Below are 25,506 nucleotides of genomic sequence, written 5' to 3' on the forward strand. Positions count from 1 at the left end.
TAAAGGAATTCAAATTTATTGTAATTTATATCTTTTATCATGTTCTTTGGGGACAAAAACAACCAACATTTCCTACCCTTTGAGAAAGTTTCCAATTTTTGGCTAGCTTTCATCTCAGGTCTACAAAATGCCCTGAAGTATATATAGTCAAAATACCTCAAGCAGGGCACAGACCAGCCTGCGTCAGAATAGCATGTGCTTCTCATTTTTCTACTTGGAATCATTCCCTCAGATTCCATGAAGATTGCCACTAGATGGTGCACCTGTTCATTTTGGTTATGACATCCACTCCACTTCCAGTCAATTTTTTTAAACATTGTTTACCCAAGTACATACAATAATGTGATCTGCAATTACAATCATTTTTTAATGAAGGATTTTAAGAAATAATTATAAAAGAATAGACCATGAAACCTAACAGTATATGCATCTGGGATTTCATCTCCACTTGTTCTACCTCTAATTTTTTTTTTACTCAAATTTAGAATTAAATTTTGACATTTTTTAGGTTATAAATCCCCAGAGCTTGTAGCCCTACTAAGTTCCAGAGCTTGTTTCTGGCCTATAAGCCAAAATTTGTCCCTAGTACTTAGTCCTAATGGAGTAATGTTATTTTATGCCACATTGGGACATGCAAAATTTTTTAGGGGCCTTTAGAAACCATGAGCCCATTCTTTCTTAAATCAATAAAAAGAAAAGCTGGCACTTTTCCAGAATCTGAGTTCCCTACTTATATTCCTGTCCTAATCAGAAAGTAGATGTCTTCAAACAAAAGAAAAATTTCGTTTTAACTATTACACAACTTCCACGTTTTCCTTTTTGTGAATAGTTATTTTAAAGGCAGGCTCAAAAGCTCACTCCTTCCTTTTTAACCACTTCTTTTCTGCAACCTAGAGGCTATCAGTCAATAACCAAATATTGACGGTTTATTTTCTAAACCCTGAATTTAGAAAACCATTAGCTTTTAATCCAATTAATCTTGCTGGCTTATTTAAATCTAGTTAAAAGCTTCAGAACTTTGGTAGGCTTAACCTTCTTCTCTAAGCCTCTTTCCTCACTTGTGAAATATTTTAAAGATCCAACTGAGAGAATCTGTAAAACATTTTGAGAACCATAAACACCTGTAAAAGTTTCACTATTGTTTTCACAATACAAAAAAGTAGAACTCAATGATCTTTTAAAACCCTTCCAACTATCAACAAACTTTTTACATTGTTTTAAATATAGCAGATTAAAAATGTATATATTGTTTTCTCCACATATTAATGTTTTCCTAGGATTAGGTTTGAACTAAACTAGAGTCAATTACCTCTATTGCCACATTATTACTATTGTTTACTTCATTTCAAACTTTTCTTTAACCATATCCCACTCTCAAGATACTTTCACATTTCCTACTTTATAACTGGATATTATCTCAGAAGCAGTTTGGCACAGGGGACAGAACACTAGATGTGGACCAGAAAGACCAAATTTAAATCCCAATTCAGACACTTATTATATGGGCAAGTTACTTAGCATCTGAGCTTCAACTTAATCACATATAAAAAGGGATTAATAGCATCTACCTCATAAGATTATTGTGAGGATCAAATGTATATAAAGGTGCTTTTTAAACCTTAGAGAATTTTAAGAGAACAAATATTGTTATTTAGGGCTTCATATTCCTTTAATTTCCCTTAGTAAACATTTCTGTTCTATACACCAGATCAACGCATAAGATTTGGGGGTATATAAGACATCCACTTTGCATATTAGTTAAGAATGAAAAGATCTGTTATTATGACACTGTCTGGCATGATTTCTGTACTGGGCCCACAGTTAACTATAATCATGGCAAATATTAGTGGCCCAGTAGACTAGCCTTTAAGGTTGGTCCTTCTGCTCTGCCTGGAGAGGTCAAGCTCAGCCAAAGACCTGATGATTACAGCTATAAGACATTCATAATTTTCTCTTCAAGAGGAATTCTCTGATGCTCAGGATAGTTATGATAAAGATTATTTCAACCACAGTGCAAACTCTTTGAGAATAATAATAAAATGGGATAGCCTGACCATATAGAGATGATGCCCTGTGTCACCATGGCCTTATTTTTTTCTTCTATCATCCAGGGGGGTTAAAAGGGAGAAGAAAAAAACCTATCCTATAGTTAACTGTGTTTCTCTATTTTCCTTTCTCTGAGAGTACTTTTTTCCTACTTTGTCCACTCTAGCCCAGCACATAAGAAGTTCAAACACACAAGAAAATTACATCAAATTCTGCAATACGACCCAGTACAGCTGAGGCAAATCACAAAAAAATTTTCAAGCTACTCATCTAGGAAGCATTTAAATTATCAGAAAGTTCTTATTCTTTATTCCCTTCCTTTCTAATCTGCAAGTCTTGCTATTGGAAGCAATGCTTGCTATTGGTCTCCAAGCTTTAGGGTTACAATTCTTTTATTAATCTTTCCTGATTCTTAATTATAGATCCAGGTTGCATTCTTAAAATTTCTCTAAATTGCCAGGGCAGGTTCCTTTTGACTGGCCATTGGTCTAGCATACTTTGGCTTCCACATGGAACTTACTATTGTGGAAACCAAAGGCCTCACCAACACAAGCAATGCTCTGAATGCTCTGCACAAAATTTTTTGACAACCTTTATTTTGGTTATGGGTATTCACCTGAGGCTGCCTATATCAATAAATACTTCTTGAATTTTATCCACTCCTGCTCTTTTCCCTTTTTTTTCTCATGCTTTTGCTTTTAAATGTTTTTAATATCTTCTGGATAGCACTTTCTCCAAAGCTTGCATTCTTTCACCTCCAGTTTTTCTAAAGTATTCCATATCCTTGCTTAGAAAGCCTTACTCCTTTGAAGGTCACCCCACTCCCTTTCTCAGGGATTTAATACCTCACATCACATTACTGGTATAGAGACAAGCCTGACTTTGCCAAAGAAGTCCCTCACTGTCATCCACTAAAACACTTTAAAATATGCAAGACTCCACATTTATATTCAACACACCTACATCAGGATCCCAAACAGGACTACAAATCAACCATAATAATTTTTTGGTGTGCATGGTCTTTTTTGTAACAGCGTCTTACAGTATCCACAGCACTTTTAAACATAGTGCTAGACACACAGTAAACCCTCAAACATTTGCTGAATTCACTGCATTAGTGGAATCTCTATCCAGTATGAATTCTCTTTTGTTGAGTAAATGCTGAGTGATCACTGAAGACTTTTCCATATTTACTGGCTTTATTGCTAGTGTGAGTTTTTCGATGTTGAGAGAGGGAAGAGCTCTGGCTGAAGGCTTTATCACATTCATTACACTTATAAGGTTTCTCTCCAGTATGAGTTTTCTGATGTTTTGTAAGAGATGAACTCTGGCTAAAGGCTTTCCCACATTCCTTACATTTATAGGGTTTCTCTCCAGTATGAGTTCTCTGATGTCGTATAAGGGCTGAACGGTCACTAAAAGCTTTCTCACAATCATTACATTTATAAGGTTTTTCTCCAGTATGAGTCCTCTGATGTTGAGTGAGAGCAGAGCAGTAACCAAAGGCTTTCCCACATTCAGTACATTCATAGGGCTTCTCCCCAGTATGAGTCCTCTGATGCTGAATGAGCCCTGAGCGGTCACTGAAGGCTTTCCCACATTCATTACATTTATAGGGTTTTTCTCCAGTATGAATTACCTGATGTTGAGTAAGAAATGTGCTTTGACTGAAGGCTTTCCCACATTCATTACATTCATAAGGTTTCTCTCCAGTATGAATCCTCTGATGTTGAGTAAGGTATGAACTTTGATTAAAGGCTTTCCCACATTCATTACATTCATAGGGTTTCTCTCCAGTATGAATTATGTGATGTCGAATAAGGGCTGATCGGTGGCTGAAGGCTTTTCCACATTCATTGCATTCATAGGGTTTCTCTCCAGTATGAATTCGCTGATGAAGAGTAAGGTGTATGCTCTGGCTGAAACCTTTTCCACATTCATTACATATATAGGGTTTTTCTCCAGTATGAATTCTCTGATGGAGGATAAAGGCCGAGCAGTAACTAAAGGCTTTCCCACACTCATTACATTTCCAAGGTTTCTTCCCTGCACAAAGTCTCGGATCTTTAATCAGGTCTGAATTCTGTTTTAAGTTCTCTCCAAGTGTATCACATTTAAGTAGTCTCTCTGCTATTGGAGAGACTTTCTGTGGTGTAACAATGAAAGATCTTAGGCCAAAGTTTCTCCCAAACTCAGTACATTGATAGTTTCTCTCCCCAGTAATTTTCTTGTGAATAGCTGTGTCTTGGCTTAAATGTTTTTCATAGTTTCCCTGTTGCTCCTCTAACTGACCTTCACATTGCCATGTTTTTTCCAAGACAGAATCCTTTCTGAGTCTTTCCATTAACACTCCATGTGATGATTCTTCTTCAGAAATGTGCTGCTTTGAAACTAATTCTTCAGTTTCAGGTCTATCCCAATCTGAAAGAAATGGAAAATATAAATGTCCTTCATATTCTGTGTTAGAAGGAAATTACTTTATTTAGAAGAAAATTAACTGAAAACAATGCCTAAAAGGAAGGGACTTGAGAGTATCTGAATATGTCTTACATTCTTGGGGAAGGGTATCAGAGGTTGAAGATGCTGACAAAGGAGAAATGACTGTGTATCCAAGGGTAGGTAGTGTGGAGAAGCAACTGTCAATTATTCCCCAGGTCTTTGTAAAGACACAGGTTAGTTAGTTAATGGGGTATTTTGACCAATCCAGAGTGTGTTGAAGGAAGAATTAACATTGTACTGACATAACTTCAAGGAATCTGAATATCAATGTGATTGTGCTGATGGTCAAATGGAAGTATATAAGTTCACAGGGAACAGGAATAATTTAGAAGAGTTTTTAGTGAATGTTAGAGGAGAAACTCAACAAATGCTAGGACAAGCAAGGAGCCCCTACCTGTGGTTTCTGAGATTATGTTCAATGACTTGAGTCCTACAGCAGAATGCTGTGATGAGAAGTTATCTAGATCTAATCTAATATTTCTCTGAACTTGGAGCAGACATTTTTGTAAGTAATTTTTGTGACCAAGTGAAGAAGAGATGATAAAAGGGGCTAAAAGTAAGTAGAGAAAGAATACACAAGATATGAAATTTGGAAAAAATAATTTGAAACTTAAACTCTAGAGATTTAAAAATATGAGATTTAACAGTAACTGGAAAAGGCAGATTGAGATCAGGATGTGTTTTTCAGAAATGCCTAAAACCACCAACCTAATCCAATATAAAGTTCCATTGGAATTATTATTAACAGTCTCCTAAGCTCCAACCCTTCTTAACTATCTTGTATTTGACTGACAGACTAATCCTCCTAACACCTTTTTATCTGATTATACTCAAAAACTTCCCAATACATTCAGGTTAATGCCAGACTCTTAAATTTTGCCTTTGTAGCCTTCCCTACTCTCACCTGACGCTATCTCCTGATATAAATATCACCATGTTCGCTCTCTCCCAGCAGCATCTGTGCTCTCATCCAAACCTCCCTGTTCCCTGCTGACTTCATGCCTTTGTTTGTGCCAGTCTCCCTAGCAGAAATACTTTTTTTCCACTTCTCTGTTCTCTAAGCATCTTTCAGGAACAATTTTCAATTCAACAAACTCTACAAAGTTTTCCCCAATAATATCAGCCGATGTCAATCTCTCCTTTTGATAAATTTCTAAAGTATTTATGTACTATTTTTTTGGGCCCAGTGAACATGTACACTTGAATTGTTGCCAAACTGTTTTAAGCATATGTGTCTTATCTCCCTAACCAGTGGTTTCAGAGGATAGGGACTTGGGCCTCCATTACTTATGTATTTCCCAAGTACATGGCAAGAATGCTTTGCATAAAGCTAACAAAAAAGCAACTGTCAAGTAAGGTGAGGTAGAACTAGGGTTACTAGCTAAAAAAAAAAAAAAGTTCCAAAGATAAAGTTATTCATATCACTTAGTATCAAATTAATTAATCAATAACTTATTCAAAATCTATATGTCCAGAACTGGAAAGAGAAGTATAAGACATAATTCCTTCTCTCCAGCTTATAGTACAGATATTAGAATGAGACCAACACAACAAATGTATGTGTATTATAGTAGCAGACTACTGGACAGGAGTCAGAACATCTGACTAATTCCTGTGTGACTCACTGTGATGCTAGAGAAGTAAGTGTATGCCTCAAGTCCTTCCAACTCTAAAATTACATGGTTCTAGCACAGTTCTACATAAAACAGTAAGATTACCACTAAGTATATAATCAAGTGAAATATTCTGTAGCACAAACTACAAGTATAATAGGAATTCTGAGAAAGGTGGGATTTAGTCTAGAACAGGTGAGAAAAAGATTTAAAGAACAGACACGATCTGGATCTTTAAAAATAAGAAGATAAACAGAAGAGGAGAAAAGAAGAGGGACTTTTGCTATGGAGGACAGAATAGTTAAAGACTCAAACAATAGATTTTCAAGTCAGATAGCAAAGAGGGGAAAAAGGTGAGTATTCAAGATAGGGAGTAAGTAAAAACAACAACAATTATAAAAATAGTGTTTATATAGTGCTTAAAGGTTTTGCAAGGTACTTTGCAAATATTAACTCGTTTATCTTCATCACTACCCTGGGAGATAAGGGCTTTATTATCTCCACTTTACAGATGAGAAAACTGAGGCAGATAAAGGTTAAGTGGCTTGCTGAAAATCACACAGCTACTAAATGTCTAAGGCCAGATATAAACTCAGTCCTCCTGACTCCAGGCCAAGCACTCCATCCCTTGCAGCACCACCTAGCTAGGAAGAATTTGAAAATTACTACTGAAGACTTTAGATTTTATAAAGTAAACAACAAGAAATAGAGGTAAACAAGTCATGTGATAAGAATGAGAAAACAAACACTTAGTTTTAGTGGCACACTGGTACCTCTGAGATAGTAAGAGTAAAAGTAGAAACCCTCCCAGCACACTGGTTAGACTCTCTATAAAGACTTATGTTAAGATGTGGACAGAATCAGATTGGAGAAGGAATCATAGAAGAATTATAACTTGTAGACTTGAGAAAATAACTACATGATAAAACGCAGAGTATCAAATAAGTAAGAAAAGCAACTGGAACTACGTTACTGATTGAGTTAACATTAGGAAAGTAATATTTACATAGATTAGCATGAACATAGCATGCACGCAGGACTGCAAGACGGATGGGAGTAAGGGAAATCAGCTAGGAATAACTGCAGCAAACTATGCCAGGAATGAGAAGGCTCTGAATTGGACAGAGGAAATTGCCATTTAATGATTTAATTCAATTCAATACCTACAATGTTTCAAGCAGACCTTTCCCTCGAGGGAATGAATAGGAAGAAATGTACATCAATATGTGATAAATTTAGAAGAAAAATCCAGGCAAAGTACTATGAGAAGTTTAAGAAAAAATTGTTCAAGAACCAGAAGATCGCTGTACACTTCAACAACAATGCTGTATGAAGAGGTATTCTGATGGAAGTGGATATTTTCAACAAAAAGAAGATCCAACTCACTTCCAGTTGATTGATGATGGACAGAAACAACTACACCCAGAGAAGGAACACTGGGAAGTGAATGTAAATTGTTAGCACTACTGTCTATCTACCCGGGTTACTTATACCTTCAGAATCTAATACTTAACATGCAACAAGAAAATTGGATTTACACACATATATTGTATTTAGGTTATACTGTAACACATGTAAAATGTATAGGATTGCCTGTCATCTAGGGGAGGGAGTAGAGGGTAATATGGAAAAATGAATACAAGGGATAATGTTATAAAAAAAAATTACTCATGCATATATACTGTCAAAAATGTATAATTATAAAATTTAAAAAAGAAAAAAAGAAAAAATTGTTCAGCCAAGTATATGAGAGCATTAATTACATGTTAATTTTCACTTCTGTACAGACAAGAGAATCCGATGAGAGTTCCTCCCAAAATATTTCAAAGCTATCACCAATTAGTTGGCTTGTTATTCCCAATGACTCTCCCTACCTATTCCCTACACTCACCTACGTGGGCACCTTTTGAGTCTTCTCTCTCCAGCATCCATGGCTCTTTTCCTCGTTCCAATTGGGAGATTACATCAGGCTTAGAAATTGGAAGTCCTGTTCATAATCACAAAAAATTTATGCTGAAGGTAACACAACCACTTAATTTTCAGGAAAAAAAGAACATGATGGAGTAGTATGGGGTAAATATCAAGAACTTTTGAATAGTATTCAGTATTCCATTCACAAAAAAAGGTGGGGAATTGCTATGCACTTTGAAAGCAATTGTTTCCTGTAGCCTCCCAATTATAAGGATGGAAGTCTCTCATTACGTCTTCAGATCTATGCAAGAACAAAAATGCTACAACCCAAGCAAGGGGTAGCACAATAAATTTCCTATGTCTAATTAGAAAACGTAAAATGATTCATGAATCCCAAAGCAAGCCAAAATTCAGCTAAATCCTAAGCCCCAGCTATTAGGGAAATAAGGATGTGCAATGAATAAATTCACAAGGGGAAATTGTCCTTACCCAACAAGACCAGATTTCTATACCTCTCCAACATTACATCTCTGTACAGGTTTCTTTGAGCAGGGTCCAATTGTTCCCACTCCTCCTGGGTAAATTTCACAGCCAATTCCTTTGACGTCAATGATTTCTGAAAAATCAAATACATTCTTGCAGTTGGCAACCAACACCAGAGATAGCACAAAGCACAAAATGCTCCTTATCAGAGTTTTACATATGCCAAGTCAAATCTAAGTGTCTATTTATTACACAATTAGCAAGGTACTACACTGTCTGATAAATAAAATTATAATATGAAGCATGGTCCCCAACTCTGAAGCACATAATCCTGTTGTGACTAAACATATACATGTGGAACAGAGCAACATAACATAGATAATCAAGTGTCAGATTGTGTGATATAGACAAAAATGCTATAGAGATTCTAAAGAAATCTAAATACAATGATCATGAAAGAAGCCTTTTAGAAAGTGGGATCAGAATTTGGCTGGAAGGTGTTATGAAGAAAGCATTTCAGTTACATGGATAGTTTGAGAAAAGTACAAGTAAATATATTGAGATTTAAGAGTGAGGCATGTGATAGAAAAAAGAAGAAAATTAATACACCTAAAATCAGAACTTCATGTTTGAAAAGTTTTTGCTATAGTCCCTTTCTTGTTATCTGTGTATTCTATAACTTTTCTTTCTTTTATAAACATTTTCCATCTCTAAAAACGTCTTTAGGAACAGTCCACACATGTACCAAGAGTTCTATGATGAAAACAAGAAAAGTACAAGCAGATTTTTGCAGACTAAATCATTAGCTAAATAACTGAAAGGTATGAGAATGAGACCTTACTTTGCTGTTTCACAAAAAAGCATCTGACAATAGAGCAAACACAGTTCCCAACAAAGTATTTCTCATGCACATATAAAAAAGCATTTAAAACTCCTTGATGGAGCAGCCACAAGGATAACAAAGCAAAGCATAAAACAGAGGGATATATAGTCTTTGTTATAGAGGATATATTGTTAGGAGTCCAAATGGAAGAAAAACTCTGATGCTGAAAATATTATCCATAATCACTAAAAAGAAAAGCTTACTGATGCTGAGTGAAATGAGCAGAACCAGGAGATCATTATACACTTCAACAACAATAATGTATGAGGATGTATTCTGATGGAAGTGGATATCTTCAACAAAGAGAAGATCTAATTCAGTTTCAATTGAGCAATGATGCACAGAATCAGCTGCACCCAGAGAAGGAACACTGGGAAATGAATGTGGACTACTTGCAATTTTGTTTTTCTTCCCAGGTTACTTTTGCCTTCTGAATCCAATTCTTCTTGTGCAACAAGAAAACTGTATCTGCACACATGTATTGTATCTAGGATATACATATTTAACATATATAAGACTGCCTGCCATCTAGGGGAGGGGAGGAGGGAGGGAAGGAAAAAGTCGGGACAGAAGTGAATGCAAGGGACAATGTAAAAAATTACCCATGCATATATTCTGTCAAGAAAAAGTTATAATTTTAAAAACAAGAAAGAAAGAAAAGCTTAATCACCAACAATGATGCACATGGTCTCAACTGTAACTGGGATAACTAACTAGGAAGACTTAGGAGCTGTTAGCTTATCAGTATATATTATTTTGCACAAGTACTAGACAATGGGTTGCTTCCAAAGCTGCAGAGGAAAAAGGAAATGCATATGGAAAGTTACATGACACTTTCAATGAACCCAAGTTGCTCGGATATACAAACTAATTTTAATACCAATATTCTCTTTAACATGCTAGTAAGTAAATTCTAGATCACTGTGATTTCAAACAATTAATTCTGGATGATAAAAAGGACAACAGAATGACAGCTTTCAAAGGATGACTCTGAAGCAAGCTGCAGTATCTTGCAAATAATGACCTGAAGGCAAGAAGTTGAGTAAAGGACAAAGTCAGGCAAATGTATGAATGAAAAAAAGATGATTTGTTCATTCAAAGAGAACAAAACACAACAAAGGTACAGTGCAGGTGTTTTCCTAGTGCCAACAAAAAGGTTAATACCTAGAGCAATGGTTCTCACACTTATACTCTTAAAAATTACTGAGGACTCCAAAGAGTGTTTATCAACATTTTTCACACCATAACTTAAAGCTGATAAATGTTAACATAGATATTAACTCAATAATATAAAAATTACCTCTCTTTTTAAAAAATCAGTGAGAAGTGCTTTATATATTTCTGCAACTCTTAACATCAACAGAAGACAGCTGGATTCTCATATCTGTTTTTGCACTGTCTCTTACAATGTTGTTCTAGTTGAAATAAATGAAGGCTATCCAACTTCACACAGATATATAATTGAAAAAGAATATTTTAACAGGAAAATCATCTCTTAGTATTGTTATAAAAATAATTTTGGTCTTATGGACCCCCTAAAAATTCACTCTACTGATACAGAAATTCTAGCCTGAGTGACTAAGAGAATAAATGCCTCTTGCCCATGGTCCTGCCATAGATAGGATTTCCTCCTAACTCTAAAACAGCCCTTTATGCACCAAACCATACAGTCACTCATAACCTAAAATAATTTGTTAAAGATATGGGGAAATTCTGTGGTGTCTTAAGACCTTAAAAAAGGCCTCCCACATGTTAGCCAAGTCCTACTTGGAGGATTTCACAAAAGTCAGGAACAAGAATCACAGGACAAGAAGGCCTGAATGGATTAAGGTATATGCTAGGATAGAAGGGAATACATCAATGTCACAGATTCACTAAAGCGCAGACAAGGGATCATTATCATTACAAGGTTTATACATTTTTATTCTTACAATAAATTATTAAATTCACAATCCTATATCAAATGGTCTCTTGTAAGTAGTGGTTTCCTAAACTCATTTTTTCCCTGGAGCTCTATCCTATCATGTTAGTCATTGAGATGCCTAGATCTGTAGAAGTGAGTCCAAACTCATTGACTCATGGCAGATTACTTAGGTATGCAGAGTATAAAAAGGCCAGATTTGAAATGAAGGCCTTATTTTGTACTAATCCTAACTCCAAGATAGGTGAGCATGTTTGGAAGCTAGAACATTCCTATCATTTTTCTCTTAAAATCCCTGTTCTAGTGAAATCCATTGACTGACTTTTTAAAATTCTCAGACTTTTCTATAAGAGCAAATAAGTTTTTATCAAGAATTTGTAATTTGCAAATAACTGCTCACAGATTCCATGAGACAGAATTATATAAAGCAAGGAAGCAGAATGAAGTATACCTTAAATAATGTTAACTTGTTTTTTATATTACTATTTTAAAAAGCAAAGATGCAGGGTTGGTCCCTTCTATACCTAGGAAAAGTACCATTCCCAACACAGTAGGGAAGAATTATTTAGACTAGAAGGTCTCAAAGGTTTTTTCTAGTCCTAGAAAAATGGGCCTCAGCACTGAAACTGCACCATTCTTAAAAACACATATATTTTAACTCATGAAAAATACTTAAGTTACACAAGGGAAAATAATCACTAGAAATAACATGGTAGATAAATATGTGAAATAAACAAGTCTTTCCTGGTCCCATAGTCCACCCTCATCACCCTTCCCCAGTACCTTCTCTCAGAGATTATGTCCAATTTACTCTGTATATATTTTGTAAACATTGCTGTTTCCATGTTTTCTCCTCTGTTAGAATTTGAGGTCCTTGAGGATAGGGGCTGTGTTTTTGCTTGTCTTTGTATCCCCTATACTTAGCATAGTGCATGACACACCGAAATGCTTAAATAATAGCTCATTATCTTGTCATCATCCATCTTAAATGCGATTAAATCTGGGATCAAAATATGGATTATGCAAATAATACTGTATTGGGTATAAAACTATTTTGTTTTAGAGACATGGCACTCTCTCTAGCAAAGCATTTAGAATGCATAATATAGCTTATAAAGAATCTAGGCTCACATTTTAGGTCAATCTCTCATACTTCTAAGTCAAGCAAAATATAGCTACTGCATAGTAGGCTACTTAGAAAACTGACATTTGGGGGTTGTGATAAGATCTTTAGAAAAACAATACAAAGAATTTTTAAATTCAGAGACTTTTAAAGAAGCATTGTGGGAACAAAAATTATAAGATTTATGCAGAGACATATATATTGTACCTAGGATATACTATAAGATATTTAATATGCATGGGAATGCCTGCCATCTAGGGGAGGGGGTGGAGGGAAGAAGGGAAAAAATTTGGAACAGAAGGGAGTACAAGAGATAATGTTGTTAAAAAAAAAAAAATTACCTATGCATATGTACTGTCAAAAAAAGTTATAATTATAAAAATTAATTTTAAAAAAGATTTGTGCAGAGAGTTTATATAATTATGAATGTTCAGAAATTGATATTATCTTATAGAGCAGGTAAGAACTGATTGGTAATTCTTACTAATAACAAGTGAGTATCATCTTACTAATTTTTAAAAGATTATTTTCAAAATAACTAAAACTTGTGGATCTGAAAGGATTTTAATATCCTTTAAGTAGTATTTGAAAAGACAAAAGTTGTACTTTGGATATGTTTGGATGACACTTAGGTGACCACATTAAAGAAGGAACTGACAACTAAGAAAATTCTGGAGGATTTGTAACATCCTAGATGTTACAAAATTAGTTGAAAATGGATGTTGTTTACTTCCACACTAAGCTTAATTAGGTGAAATGATTTTTGGAGTTTGGTCACACACTAGAATTTATGTTTGGGTAGAGCAGGACTATAAAAAGGAAAACATATGGTTTCAAATATACTTAATTTGATATAAAAAATTTATCATCTATGAGAGTTTTTTATTCCTTGTACTTCTAAAAGATGGCAAAATTTCTATATGACGAGAATTAAATCAACACCCTTTCATCATAAAAATTAGTCACATATTACTTCATATTCTCAGCATCTAGCATTGTCCTATATATGGAGAAGCAAATGTCTACTGAAGACGATAACCCTTAATGTGTAATCATGGATAGTATCTTCACTTTTCAAATTTTTATAAAAGTCACAGGGGTGGGGAATTCAGACATGTCATTTTGATGGAACATAGAACCCTCAGTATAGAAATTCCCTCCACTGATACAGAAATTCTAAGAAAATTGCCTAAGTGACTAAAAGGTTGAATGCCTTATCCATTATTTTACCAGAGGGAGGATTCAAGTCCTCCTAACTCCAAAACCAGTCCTTTATGTTCTCTCTCTCATAACCTAAATAGGCCTGGAAAACATGTGGGAATGAAACACTGCAATCTGTCTGATTCAACTCAACAGCTAATGAATGAATGAATGTGTATTCTACTAAGGCCCAGCTTCCTAAACTGTGAATTTCAATTCCATATAGGGATTTGTAACTGAATGTAGGGATCACAAAATTATGATTTACATCAGTAAATATTTAGTTTGTATGTCTGCTTTATAGAGCCAAATACCCAGGGTGATGTAAAAATTTATTAGGCAAAAAGGGATCATGAGTAGAATAAGTTTAAGAAGCCCTTGTAAAAGGATTTAAATTTGACCCTGGAGAGAATCAGAAGTGTGTGAGAATACAAAGACAAAATGAAACCATTCCTGCTCTCAAACAGGTAACATTCTTCTAGAGGGAGTTGGAAGGTAAGGGGGAGATAAAGGTTGAAATGCAAGATGCACATAGAAGTATAATTTGAAATCTGGGGCAGGGCATAGAATTCTAGATGGCTTTATGGAGGTAAGAATGAGTGTATGTTGGTTAGGGAAACACTAACGGAGAAAGGCAGAACCACCATTCAAATATAGAATATATTTTCTTCCACCAGCCTCTTTGATTAGGGCTCTCTGAGATGTGCCAGGCAAGGGAAGAAAATGTATCCATTCTTCAAACAAATAAAGCATTTCAGGAAAGAAGAGAAATCATAAATCACCTGGGACTTGGTTGTCAGGACTACAGCAGTCATTCTATCCTCCCCTGAATTCTTCTTTTGGGAAAGGGCAGAATCTTGAGAAGGCAAAGCTAAAGAAAAAAAAAGAAAAAACTTTTAAGAATAACTCCAAGGTTAAGTTGGAAATCCCCATGTGTAATAGGAGTCATCTCTGATGTATTGCAATAGTCTCCTAGTTGTTCTCCTTGCTCTAGTCTCTTTACCTAGAGGAGGTTCCAACTTCCACACAGGTGCCTCCCACCAAAAAAAAAAAAAAAAAAAACCTTAAGCACAGGTCTGATTATATCATTCCCCTGCTCAAGAAAAAATCAGTATCCATGCTTCAGTTTGGGATTTAGAGCCCTTTGTAATATGGCTGTAGCCTCCCCTTCAAGATCTTTTATACAGAAACACTTTCCTTCTTAGAGTTTATATTTTAGCTGTTGACTGTTTTCAGAAATCAGCATTCCATATGTCACCTTCATGCTCATAAACAGGATTTCCCTCCTCAGAGGTTTTAGCTTCCTTCAAAATTCACTTCATAAGTCATCTCCTAGAAGAAATCTCTTGGATCACGGGGAATTAGTGCTCTCTGCTTCCCTCCTCAAATTTATACCCCCCCACACACACATATATGTTCACACATTGCATCTCCTAGCAAAATTTAAGTTTCTTGAGAGTAAACTTTTATCTTTTTGTTTTTGTTTTTGTATCCCTAGCACACCTAGGAATTATAAGTGACACAGTCATATAGTCGTAGTATTTTAAAAATGCTAACCGATACACTACCATACTTTCAAAGAAGTCACATAGAAGCCAAAGAACCAATCCCACCATTTCCTAAGATCAGAGACCATGAATGCTGACTAAAGGGAACTTAATTCTGATTATTTCCTTATCCTCATGGTAAAAGTAAAATTAGGACAGAGTGAAATAAGGAGAACGAGATAGGTTATAACTATAATAATGTAATAAAAGAACACAAGCTGTAGCTATTTTTAATAATCAATCTTGGTCCAAAAGAACTGATTACAAAACATACTTTCTTTCCACAGCTGAGAGGGGCAGAATATTCATGCCAGAAGGACCATCAAAAAATCATCCTAATACAAACTCCTTAGAGGACACTAATATCCAAAGAGGTCTAAGCTTGCCCCTGGGAATCCTCTAAATTGAGGTAATTCCTTTTGTCCTAACTAGACATGGTCCCTGTATCTATTATTTTGGATATTTGTTGTTTTTTCTTAACTGTTTTTCTTTCTAACAAGAGAGGGTTTGATTCCAAGGATATAGATGTGGTGGTGGAAAGGTTCTTTTCAGAAAAATCATCAAACAAACCTTTTTTTTTCCTTTAAGACAACTCAGTCCTGATCTAGGAATCAGGACCTATGTTTGTAAAGTCATTTCTAATTCCCGTCTGACTTGTAATATACAATACAGAATCCAATTCTATCCTTCAACTATTCTCCTTAAGGAAGGAAAACATACTTATGTTTTTCTTGGATTTAGATACTGATATGCAAAGAATTACTTTGTGAAACTCTTAAGAAAAAGCCTTTTTAGAGTGTTCCAAATCACTATTGATCAGAGAAATGCAAATTAAGATGACTCTGAGATACCACTACACACCTGTCAGATTGGCTAAGATGACAGGAACAAATAATGATGAATGTTGGAGGGGATGTGGGAAAACTGGGACACTGATGCATTGTTGGTGGAGTTGTGAAAAAATCCAACCATTCTGGAGAGTAATCTGGAATTATGCCCAAAAAGTTATCAAACTGTGCATACCCTTTGATCCAGCAGTGCTACTACTGGGCTTATATCCCAAGGAAATACTAAAGAAGGGAAAGGGACCTGTATGTGCCAAAATGTTTGTGGCAGCTCTTTTCGTAGTGGCTAGAAACTGGAAGATGAATGGATGTCCATCAATTGGAGAATGGTTGGGTAAATTATGGTATATGAATGTTATGGAATATTATTGTTCTGTAAGAAATGACCAACAGAATAAATACAGAGAGGCTTGGAGAGACTTACATCAACTGATGCTAAGTGAAACGAGCAGAACCAGAAGATCATTATACACTTCAACAATGATACTGTACGAGGATGTATTCTGATGGAAGTGGATATCTTCAACATAGAGAAGAGCTAATCCAATTCCAATTGATCAATGATGGACAGAATCAGCTACACCCAGAAAAGGAACACTGGGAAATGAGTATAAACTGTGAGCATTTTTTGTTTTGTTTTGTTTTTTCTTCCCAGATTATTTTTACCTTCTGAATACAATTCTTCCTTTGCAACAACAACAAAATTCGGTTCTGCACATATATATTGTACCAAGCATATACTATAGGATATTTAATATGTATGGGAATGCCTGTCATTAACAAATGATGAAATCTTTAAATAAAAAAAACCTTTTTTTTTTAATTCTGAAGTTAAAATGTAAAATAAAAGTAGCATTTCCTTATATATACAGTAGAAAAAAATATGAAACCGTGGATCTCAATTTGTTTTATGGTTTACTTTTCTTTTCAAATATATATAATCAACATGTAGTTTTAGAAGCTGCTCTATTTGTCTGATTCTTTCTGGCCTTCTTTTTGTTTTCTTCTGTACATTGTTAAAAACACAACAATGACCCATTTTTTTCTTCACTACACTAGTCCCCTTTATACCATATATACCAAAAATGGGAAGGAAAAACTAAGCCATTTCAACAAATACGAAGTCTGGCAAAACAAATATCATTTAGTGTTGAATGTGTCTGAAAATGGACGTCTTATTTTATATCTTGGGGCCATCACTTGTATCAGCAGGTAAGAAGCATACTTCATGATGTGAACATGGCTATTCATTTCATTGATCAGAGTTAAGTTTATCAAAGATGTTTTTACTTATATTATTATAATTTTTCTCCTGGTCCTGGTCCTGCTCTCTTCCCAGGTTTCTCTGAAATAGTCCCTTTCATCGTTTCTTAATATAATATTGCTACATTCATACACCATAATTTGTTTAGTCATTTCCCAAATAAAGACAAACCCTTAGATTCTAGTTCTTTGCTAAAACAAACAAAAAAAAGTTGTTATATTTATTTTTGTGCATATGGATTTTCTTCTTTCTTTGATTTCTTTAGGATATAGACATAATGGTGGTATTGCTACCACTCAAAAGATGTTTACTGTAGTATCTGCAATGACTTTCATCTAGTCAAACCTACTTCCTAACATGTAAAATGGAAATGATAGATGTCCAATGGACCTCAATGAATTTCTATAAGGGTAAGATAAGAACAAAATATAAGAGTAATTTGACAAGTGAAAATTTAATTCAACAAACATTTATTAAAAACCTACAATATGTAAGGCATTGTGCTGAATACTAAGAATGCCAAGACAAAAATAGCAATCTCAGCCTTCTGAATGATCATATTCCACTAATATATACACAGATGACTAAATACAAGACAACCTGAGGAGAGAACATTAAAATCTGGGGAAATAAGAATGAGCTGCTATAGGAATAAATGGAGTTTCCTTTGGTAGTTTTCTTTAAGCAGAAGTTAAATGTCCACTTTTCAAGTATAAAATTATGGTCAGAATTCCTTTGGGTGTGGGTTGGTCTAGGTAGACGAGTTCCCTTCCAACAATAAAATTCTGAAATTTTAAAAATTATTTCCCATAAAATGAAGTACATGCAATGAACTTTAAGAAGTTCATTAAGAAGAAGAAAAGGGTTCTAAGAGACCAGTCAGTCAACAAGCATTTGTTAAATGTTTACTACTTACTGGTCCTGTGGTAAAACTGGAGGGGAGGGCAGTAATAAAAAAAAGGAGCTCACATTCCAAGAGGTGCAAGAGACATAAATAAATACATACAAGATTCATAGAGAATAGATGGAGGTTATCTAAGAGAAAGGGCTCAAAACTGACAAAAGCCTACTGAAAAAGATAACATCTGAGCTGACTTGAACAAAGCCAGGGATAAGAGGCAGACGTGAGAAAAAGGAAAAAATGTTTTGGCCATGGGGTCCATCCAGTGTATAGGCAGAAAGACAGATGGAATATTATGGAAAAGAGAAGCAAGTACCCTAGTATAACTGGACTGCGAAATATGTAGAGAGGGGTCAAAACAAACAAGAATAGAAGTCATAAAGGGACCCGTTTGTGAAAAACTTTAAATGCCAAACCAAATAACTTTCTATTTGATTTTACAAATAATAGGGAGCCAATACAATTCAGTGAGGGGAGAAGGTGGCATGTGTAATATGGTCAGACTTACACTTTAAGAACTAGGGTGATAGCTGTGTGAGTCCAGAAAAGAAAACAGACAAGAGATGCCATGAAGATATTAACAAAAAGGTCTGGCAAAGAATTTTATGTGTAGAGGGAGTGAGACATTGAGGATGACATACAGGTTGCAAATCTGGGTGAATAAATAGAAGGATAATGGCAGCAACTGGGAAATGCAAGAGGGGAAGGTTTAATTTGAATATGTGGAATTTGAGATGCCCGTGAGACACACAGTTCAAGATATTTAAAAGGCAGTTGGGGATATGGGACTGGATCTCAGGAGACTAGGCAGTCATCGACATAAAGATGAGCAGTAAACCCACGGGACCTGAAGAGATCACCAAGTGAGACAGTACAGAGGAAAAAGACCCCATGACTAATGGCTGTGCTACAGAGGATAAAGCAATAAAAGAGAATAAGAAGAGGCAATCAGGTAGGAGGAGAACCACCCAGAGCGCAGTGTTACAAAAATCTGGAGAAACCATCCAGGAGAAAGTGAACTGTTCAAAAAAGTTCCAGGATAAGGATTAAGCAAAAACCAACTAAAAGATCATTGGTAACTTTGGAGAGAGTATTTTTGGATGATGCCTAGATTAGAAACTGTATCGCAGAGGATTAGTAAGAGAGATCAGAGAAAGCAAGGTACCACATAGTGTTCTTTTTTTCAGGTTTAGCTGAGACGGGAAGGAAAGAAAAAGGATAACTAGAAAGGTTGGTGGGATCAAGTATCTTTTAAGAATGAAAGAGACAGAGGGATATTTGAAGGTATCAAGAAAGGAGCCAGTGTAGATTAAAGAAGATTAAAAAGAGACTAAGAACTAGACAGAAGATTAGAAAGAAGTTGGACAGTCTTTTGTAAGATATGTTATGGAGAGGATTCCTTTTGTGCACAAGTTAGGATAAATGACCACTAAAGTCCAATACTTAAATTTTGTGATTCTCAAATTCTGTATAATGGCGGCAGGCAAACTGGTAGAGAAAGTGAAAGAGAAAAGAATCAAAAGTCCACATAAGGGAGCTGACCTTGATCATGAGAAGGACCACCTTCATTAGAGATTGGAATGAAAAGTCGAAGGTGGATACGAGATGAGAAGGAGAAGAGGGAGGGAGCCCTTGTCAAATGGACTTTTTTTTCAGTGAAGGCTGAAGGAATGCTCTCAGCCGAGAAGGCAGAGGGGGAGATACATGGGGCAACTTCAAAGGGTTGGAGTAGATGCTGTGTAGAAATGGATAAGCAATCAGTTATAGAAAGTAGCAGGATGTCTTGCTTCAGTGAGAACTCAGCTGAGATTCAATACCTGTATCACTGTAATGGGGAGAGTATAAAGAGAGACAGGAGGACGTTAGTCATTGAAGGATGAGTTCAAGCAGAGTATCAGGGAAAGGAGAAGAGAACACTAAGAGTGCGAGATGAGGCTGTTCTAAACTGTATCTCAAAGCCTGCTGAAAAGGATACAGCCTCGCAGGAAGTCTGTGCGCATGAAGAGAAGTAATGCAAATAAGTTTGGAAAATAGAGGCTAGAGACACACTAACAAGCTGAGGTGTTTGTATTTATCCTAAAACAGAGAATCACTAATTCCCTACTGGAGTAAGAAGCTCAGAAAGGATCAGAATGACTTAAGTATCCTTGACTTCCACACCCTATTATAGGTGTCACTAACCTTGCACTTAGGAGAGTACAACAGGGTTATGTTAATAAAGAAAGGTAAAAAACTCAACTGGAAAAGTGAAACTCACTTGGAGTCCATAACACACTACTGACCAAGTTTCCCAGCCTTTAATTTACACTACCCAGCAGCTTCCCTGAAGTGTTTTCTACTTTCCTACTCAAGATAAACCTGCTCCACTCAGCCCCATCCTCCAGTTCTTACCTCTCTCTCCAAGAGTCTGAGGTAATTTTTCCATGGTCGCCCTTTCTTGCTGCCTTGGCTTAATTTCATTCAAGTCCTGACCTCCCAGATGTAATTTTTAAAAAAACCACTACCACCAGCACCTTCTCTCGTGCCAGATGGTGTTCTAGAAGTCGGGTAGGTCTCCTTCCTAGGCAGGATTATGATTGTGCAGCTATCTCCCACTTTCACTCAAAGTTCCAATCTGTCTGTGTGGGATGGGGATTTGGTAGTTTCTGGAGGTTTCCTCAGTTAGGCTTTTTTTCCCTGAAGTTCACATTTCTTTCCTGCAGTTAGTCCACCTTGTGGAACACCCCCCCTGGTCTCCCTGGCTTCTACCAAGAGCTACTGGGAGGGTCAAGAAAGCAGCCCATGCCAGGCCGGTGTGGACTACAGACGCCGTCAGTGCTGTCCGTGGCTCCTGAAGAGGCGGCCCAGGGACCTGCAACACACAAGGGAAGCGACACGTGACCAGGAACCTCTTCAAACAGGCACACAAGAGTTAACTTCACAAACACGCCTACGGTATAATGATATTAACTCAGGCTCAGAGACCGAACTAGGAAAACATGGCATTTACTACTGCAAAAGTGAATTCTAGAGGGAAGACAGCTGCTTCCGCTTTGTGGTGCAGTCTCTGTCATTCACTATCTCCCTTCTACAGTCTCTTTTTTTTTTTTTTTTTTGAGGCTGGGATTAAGTGACTTGCCCAGGGTCACACAGCTAGGAAGTGTTAAGTATCTGAGATTAAATTTGAACTCCGGTCCTGCTGAATTCAAGGCTGGTGCCCTATCTACTGCGCCACCTAGCTGTGCCCCTACAGTCTCTTTACAATTTAGAATAATTCCAGGAACTCGCCCCTTCTCTTCATTCATCTAACAAGGTGTATAATTGGAATTAAATGCTAATTAAGTGCTGATTAAAAAAAAAAATTGTCTTCTCCCAATTTAATTTGAAATAAGTGACTATGCTAAAGATGCTTTTAACAGTTTTACTAAAAATGTACCTTTTCCTTTCCACATGTCCTACTGATCTTCCCCAAAACATTGCGTCAAAGAGCAGAGAGTGAGAGCTGTTTGTGTGTGCGTGTGTCATCTGTAGAACTGCGGAAAACACCCGTCCATCACTGACTGACGGGGCGGGTCATGTTCCTGCGTGCTTAAGTAACCACGCCACGGCTAGATTCTTGGAGCCTCCCCCCCCCCTGTGACACTAGCCCAGGCAAATCATTTCACCCGACTGCTTCATCTGTAAAATGGGGATAATAAAAGCATCTGAATCACACGATAGTTGGATGAGCTCAAGAGATAACATAGGTCAAGTCCTTTGCACCTTAAGACCCCCGCAATGGCAGATGACATCACTTTGTACCACAAAAGGCGCTTTTTCTACAACTATACTGTAAGACGGGCGCACGAGCTCTCCCGCTCTTCTCTGGGCGGGCCACCCCAGCATCCCGCCTCGCGCACTGAAAGGGGCCTCAGAAGCAGTCCCAGCCACAAATAAGGAAATGGATGCTGCAGAGTGACCTGTCCGAAGTCACGCGGAGTGGGATCTGGATACGTGTCTGATAAGTATAATAACGGTTACCATTTATACAACGCTTACTAGGTACCAAGAGGTAAGTGCTCCTTGGGTCCCCATTTAACGGATGGAAACACTGGGACCAACTGGGTTAAGTGCCTTGCCCAAGGTTACACAGCCAGTGATTGGCTGAATTCGAACTCAGGTCTTCCTGGCTCCAGACCCAGAGCTCTACCCACTGAACCACCCAGCTGCCCAGTCTAGTTGATTCTAAACTTGTTACTCTTTCTCTCTCCACCTCGGTCACTGACTTCCCAGGTCGGGACCCGGGAGTCGCGCGCACTAACTCAAATCCAACCACACAACTTCGCACAAGCTCACACTGAACAGTTACACCCCAAGACTATCTCGTAACACATGCGCAAGCACATGCCAGGAGCGAGGGAGGCGCACGGCGCGTGCGCATATCCTCACGCTCAGCCCCTCCCCCAAGCGCTAAATCCGAAGCCAAAGGCTCCAGTCACGGCTCCAGAGATTAAAGTCTGGTTCACCAGTACGAGGGGAAGCCAGGCGCTTCTTCCTCCAGTCTCTGTCCATCTTTCTCTCCTCCCCCACCTCGAGGACACACACCCTCTTACGCACTCTCCAGACTTAACTCACCTCCCACGCGGGAGCCGGACCAGACTAACAAAAGGACCTACGTGAGACCGGAAACGGAATTGCCTTCGGCTCTAAGGACCCCCTTTTACCCCCCCTTACCTGACCAAACTACAATTCCCAGAATGCTCCGGGTGAGTTATTTCCGGTTCTCATCTTCCCATTTCCCACAAAGACCCAGCGATGCGAAATTGGGGAGGCTTTTATCAGGGTCCGGTTGCTCCTTCGCGTTAAGTCTAATGCCTCTGCCTTCCCCGGCCTCAGGACCCGTTCGGAACTTTCGCTCTGATCGTAGGAACTGCTCCCGTGCAGCTGCGGCCCAGCAAATTAAGACGCGGGGGAGCGCCGGAGGTGGGTGACGGTTACCATGGAAACCAACCCCGCGCTCAGCCCGAGAAACTTTTTTTCCCGGCTCCTCTGGAAGGGTGGCCCGGGGCAAAAGTGAATTGTCGTGGCTTCCCCTTACTACTTTGTCGTTTGTACCGGCGGCTACAGAGATTGGAATTCCAGCTAACTCTTCTGCAGTTAATCTGGAGTTACCTCTCCAATGACCGTAACCCTGTAATCCAGCATCTGTGAATCACCTGCCGAGGCCCAGGCGCGTGGGGATACAAGGAATTTGGCTTCAAGAAACGTAAGTAACAGAGGGCAATTTGGGGTGAAAAAAGTGTCAGAAATGCGGATCTGTGTGGGCCGTTAAGTCAGTATCAGTAACATCCGGGAGCCGGATTGGTCATGTCCTTTTCATCTGGAAGAGGCCTGTCTGGCCAGCCCCTAAGGCGCGTCACACCTCTCTTACCGCCGCTCCGAACTCTGTCCCGGACTTCTCCACCACAGGAGCCTCTTGTGCTTCGTTTCCCGTCCCTGAGCTCTGCCAGACCGGGCATAAAGCGCACTGCGGCTTAAATCCCGGAGTTGACGAAGGTTTGGCTCCTTTGGAGTGTGGCCCGAGGAGGTGGGAAGGGAGCCCCGACTTCCACAGCCGGATCCGAACGAAAAGAAACACCTTCCCAGTGTCGACCAACACCCTTAGCTTTTCCTGAGCAAGTACAGCAGTGACCAAACACAGACCCACAGCTGGGATCCCACCTCCCTCTTCCCACTCTGCCCCGGGGGGAATCCTCCGAAGTGACTCCTACAACCCCCCCCCCACTGGACTCAGTAAGAAGGCTGGGCTATAGACGTCAACGGCCAGACTATATAATCCTATGAAAGTATCCACTTGTAGCCCACTTCCGTACAGGTTCATTAGGAACGCCCACCCCATGGCAGCAAGCTCCTGAGGAACATTTATCTGCCTTGTAGTTCATAAAGAACTTGCCTCCTTCCCCGCTGGCACCTTTCCCCTTGTTAATGGCTAACACTCCTTTTTGGAAATTAGCCACGAACTAATAAAGTCTTTGCCTCTTAATTTGAAGGTGCTCTAAACCTACAAACTCCTTTGAGACATCTTGCAATACGACCCAAAACCCCAATATGTTTTTGGAGTTACTCTCTCACCCCAACATTAATGCTTTGTGACTTACCTCCTCCTGCTGTAGTGTAAGCTCAATGACAAAAGGAACCATGTCTTAAATTGCATTTGTTGGTTCTGAAAAAGGCCTCGTTTCTACAATATACAGAGAACTGACTCAAATTTATAAGATTTCAACCATTCTCCAATTGATAGTCAAAGGATATGAACAGACAATTTTCAGATGAAGAAATTGAAACTATTTTTAGTCACATGAAAAGATGCTCCAAATTACTATTGATTAGAGAAAAGCAAATTAAGACAACTCTGAGATACCACTGCACACCTCTCAGATTGGCTAAGATGACAGGAACAAATAACGATGAATGTTGGAGGGGCTGTGGGAAAACTGGGACACTGATACATTGTTGGTGGAGTTGTGAAAGAATCCAACCATTCTGGAGAGCAATCTGGAATTATGCCCAAAAAGTTATCAAACTGTGCATACCCTTTGACCCAGCAGTGTTACTATTGGGCTTATATCCCAAAGAGATCTTAAAGAAGGGAAAGGGACCTGTGTGTGCCCAAATGTTTGTGGCAAGAACCTGGAAACTGAATGAATGCCCATCAATTGGAGAATGGCTGAATAAGTTATGGGATATGAAAGTTATGGAATATTATTGTTCTGTAAGAAATGATCAGAAGGATAATTTCAGACCTGGAGAGACCTACATGAACTGATGCTGAGTGAAATGAACAGAACCAGATCATCATTATATACGGCAACAAGACTTATGTGATGATTGTGGCTCTCTTAAACAGTGAGATGATTCAAACCAGTTGCAATTGTTCAATGATGGAGAGCCATCTATACCTAGAGAGAGGACTGTGGGAACTGAGCATCTTTTTTTCTGAGACAATTGAGGTTAAGTGACTTATCTAGGGTCACACATCCAGGAAGTGTTAAGTGTCTGAGATTGGATTTGAAACTCGGGTCCTCCTGAATTCAAGGCTGGTGCTCTGTCCACTGCACCACCTAGCTGCCCCCCATATATTGCATCTAACATATACTTTAATATATTGGTCTACATACCATCTAGGGGAGGGGGTGGGGGGAAGGAGGGGAATATTTGGAAGAGAAGGTTTTGCAAGGCTCAGTGTTGAAAAATTACCCATGCATATGTTTTGTAAATAAAAAACTTTAAATAAATAAATGAAAAATTTAAA

At 37.9% G+C, this 25,506-nt stretch overlaps 1 protein-coding gene across 1 annotated transcript; it reads right to left on the bottom strand.

Moving 5' to 3' along the window:
- Positions 1–25,506, bottom strand: ZNF892 (zinc finger protein 892). Its single transcript, XM_074287642.1, is given in 7 exon segments — positions 1–3,250; positions 3,252–4,467; positions 8,050–8,145; positions 8,559–8,685; positions 14,462–14,550; positions 20,628–21,087; positions 22,929–25,506. Coding segments are annotated over 6 exon segments (1,677 nt in total). The 5' UTR covers positions 20,662–21,087; positions 22,929–25,506; the 3' UTR covers positions 1–3,135.

Source organism: Sminthopsis crassicaudata, chromosome 2 (genome assembly GCF_048593235.1).
Source record: "Sminthopsis crassicaudata isolate SCR6 chromosome 2, ASM4859323v1, whole genome shotgun sequence".
In the NCBI taxonomy this organism is placed as follows: domain Eukaryota; kingdom Metazoa; phylum Chordata; class Mammalia; order Dasyuromorphia; family Dasyuridae; genus Sminthopsis; species Sminthopsis crassicaudata.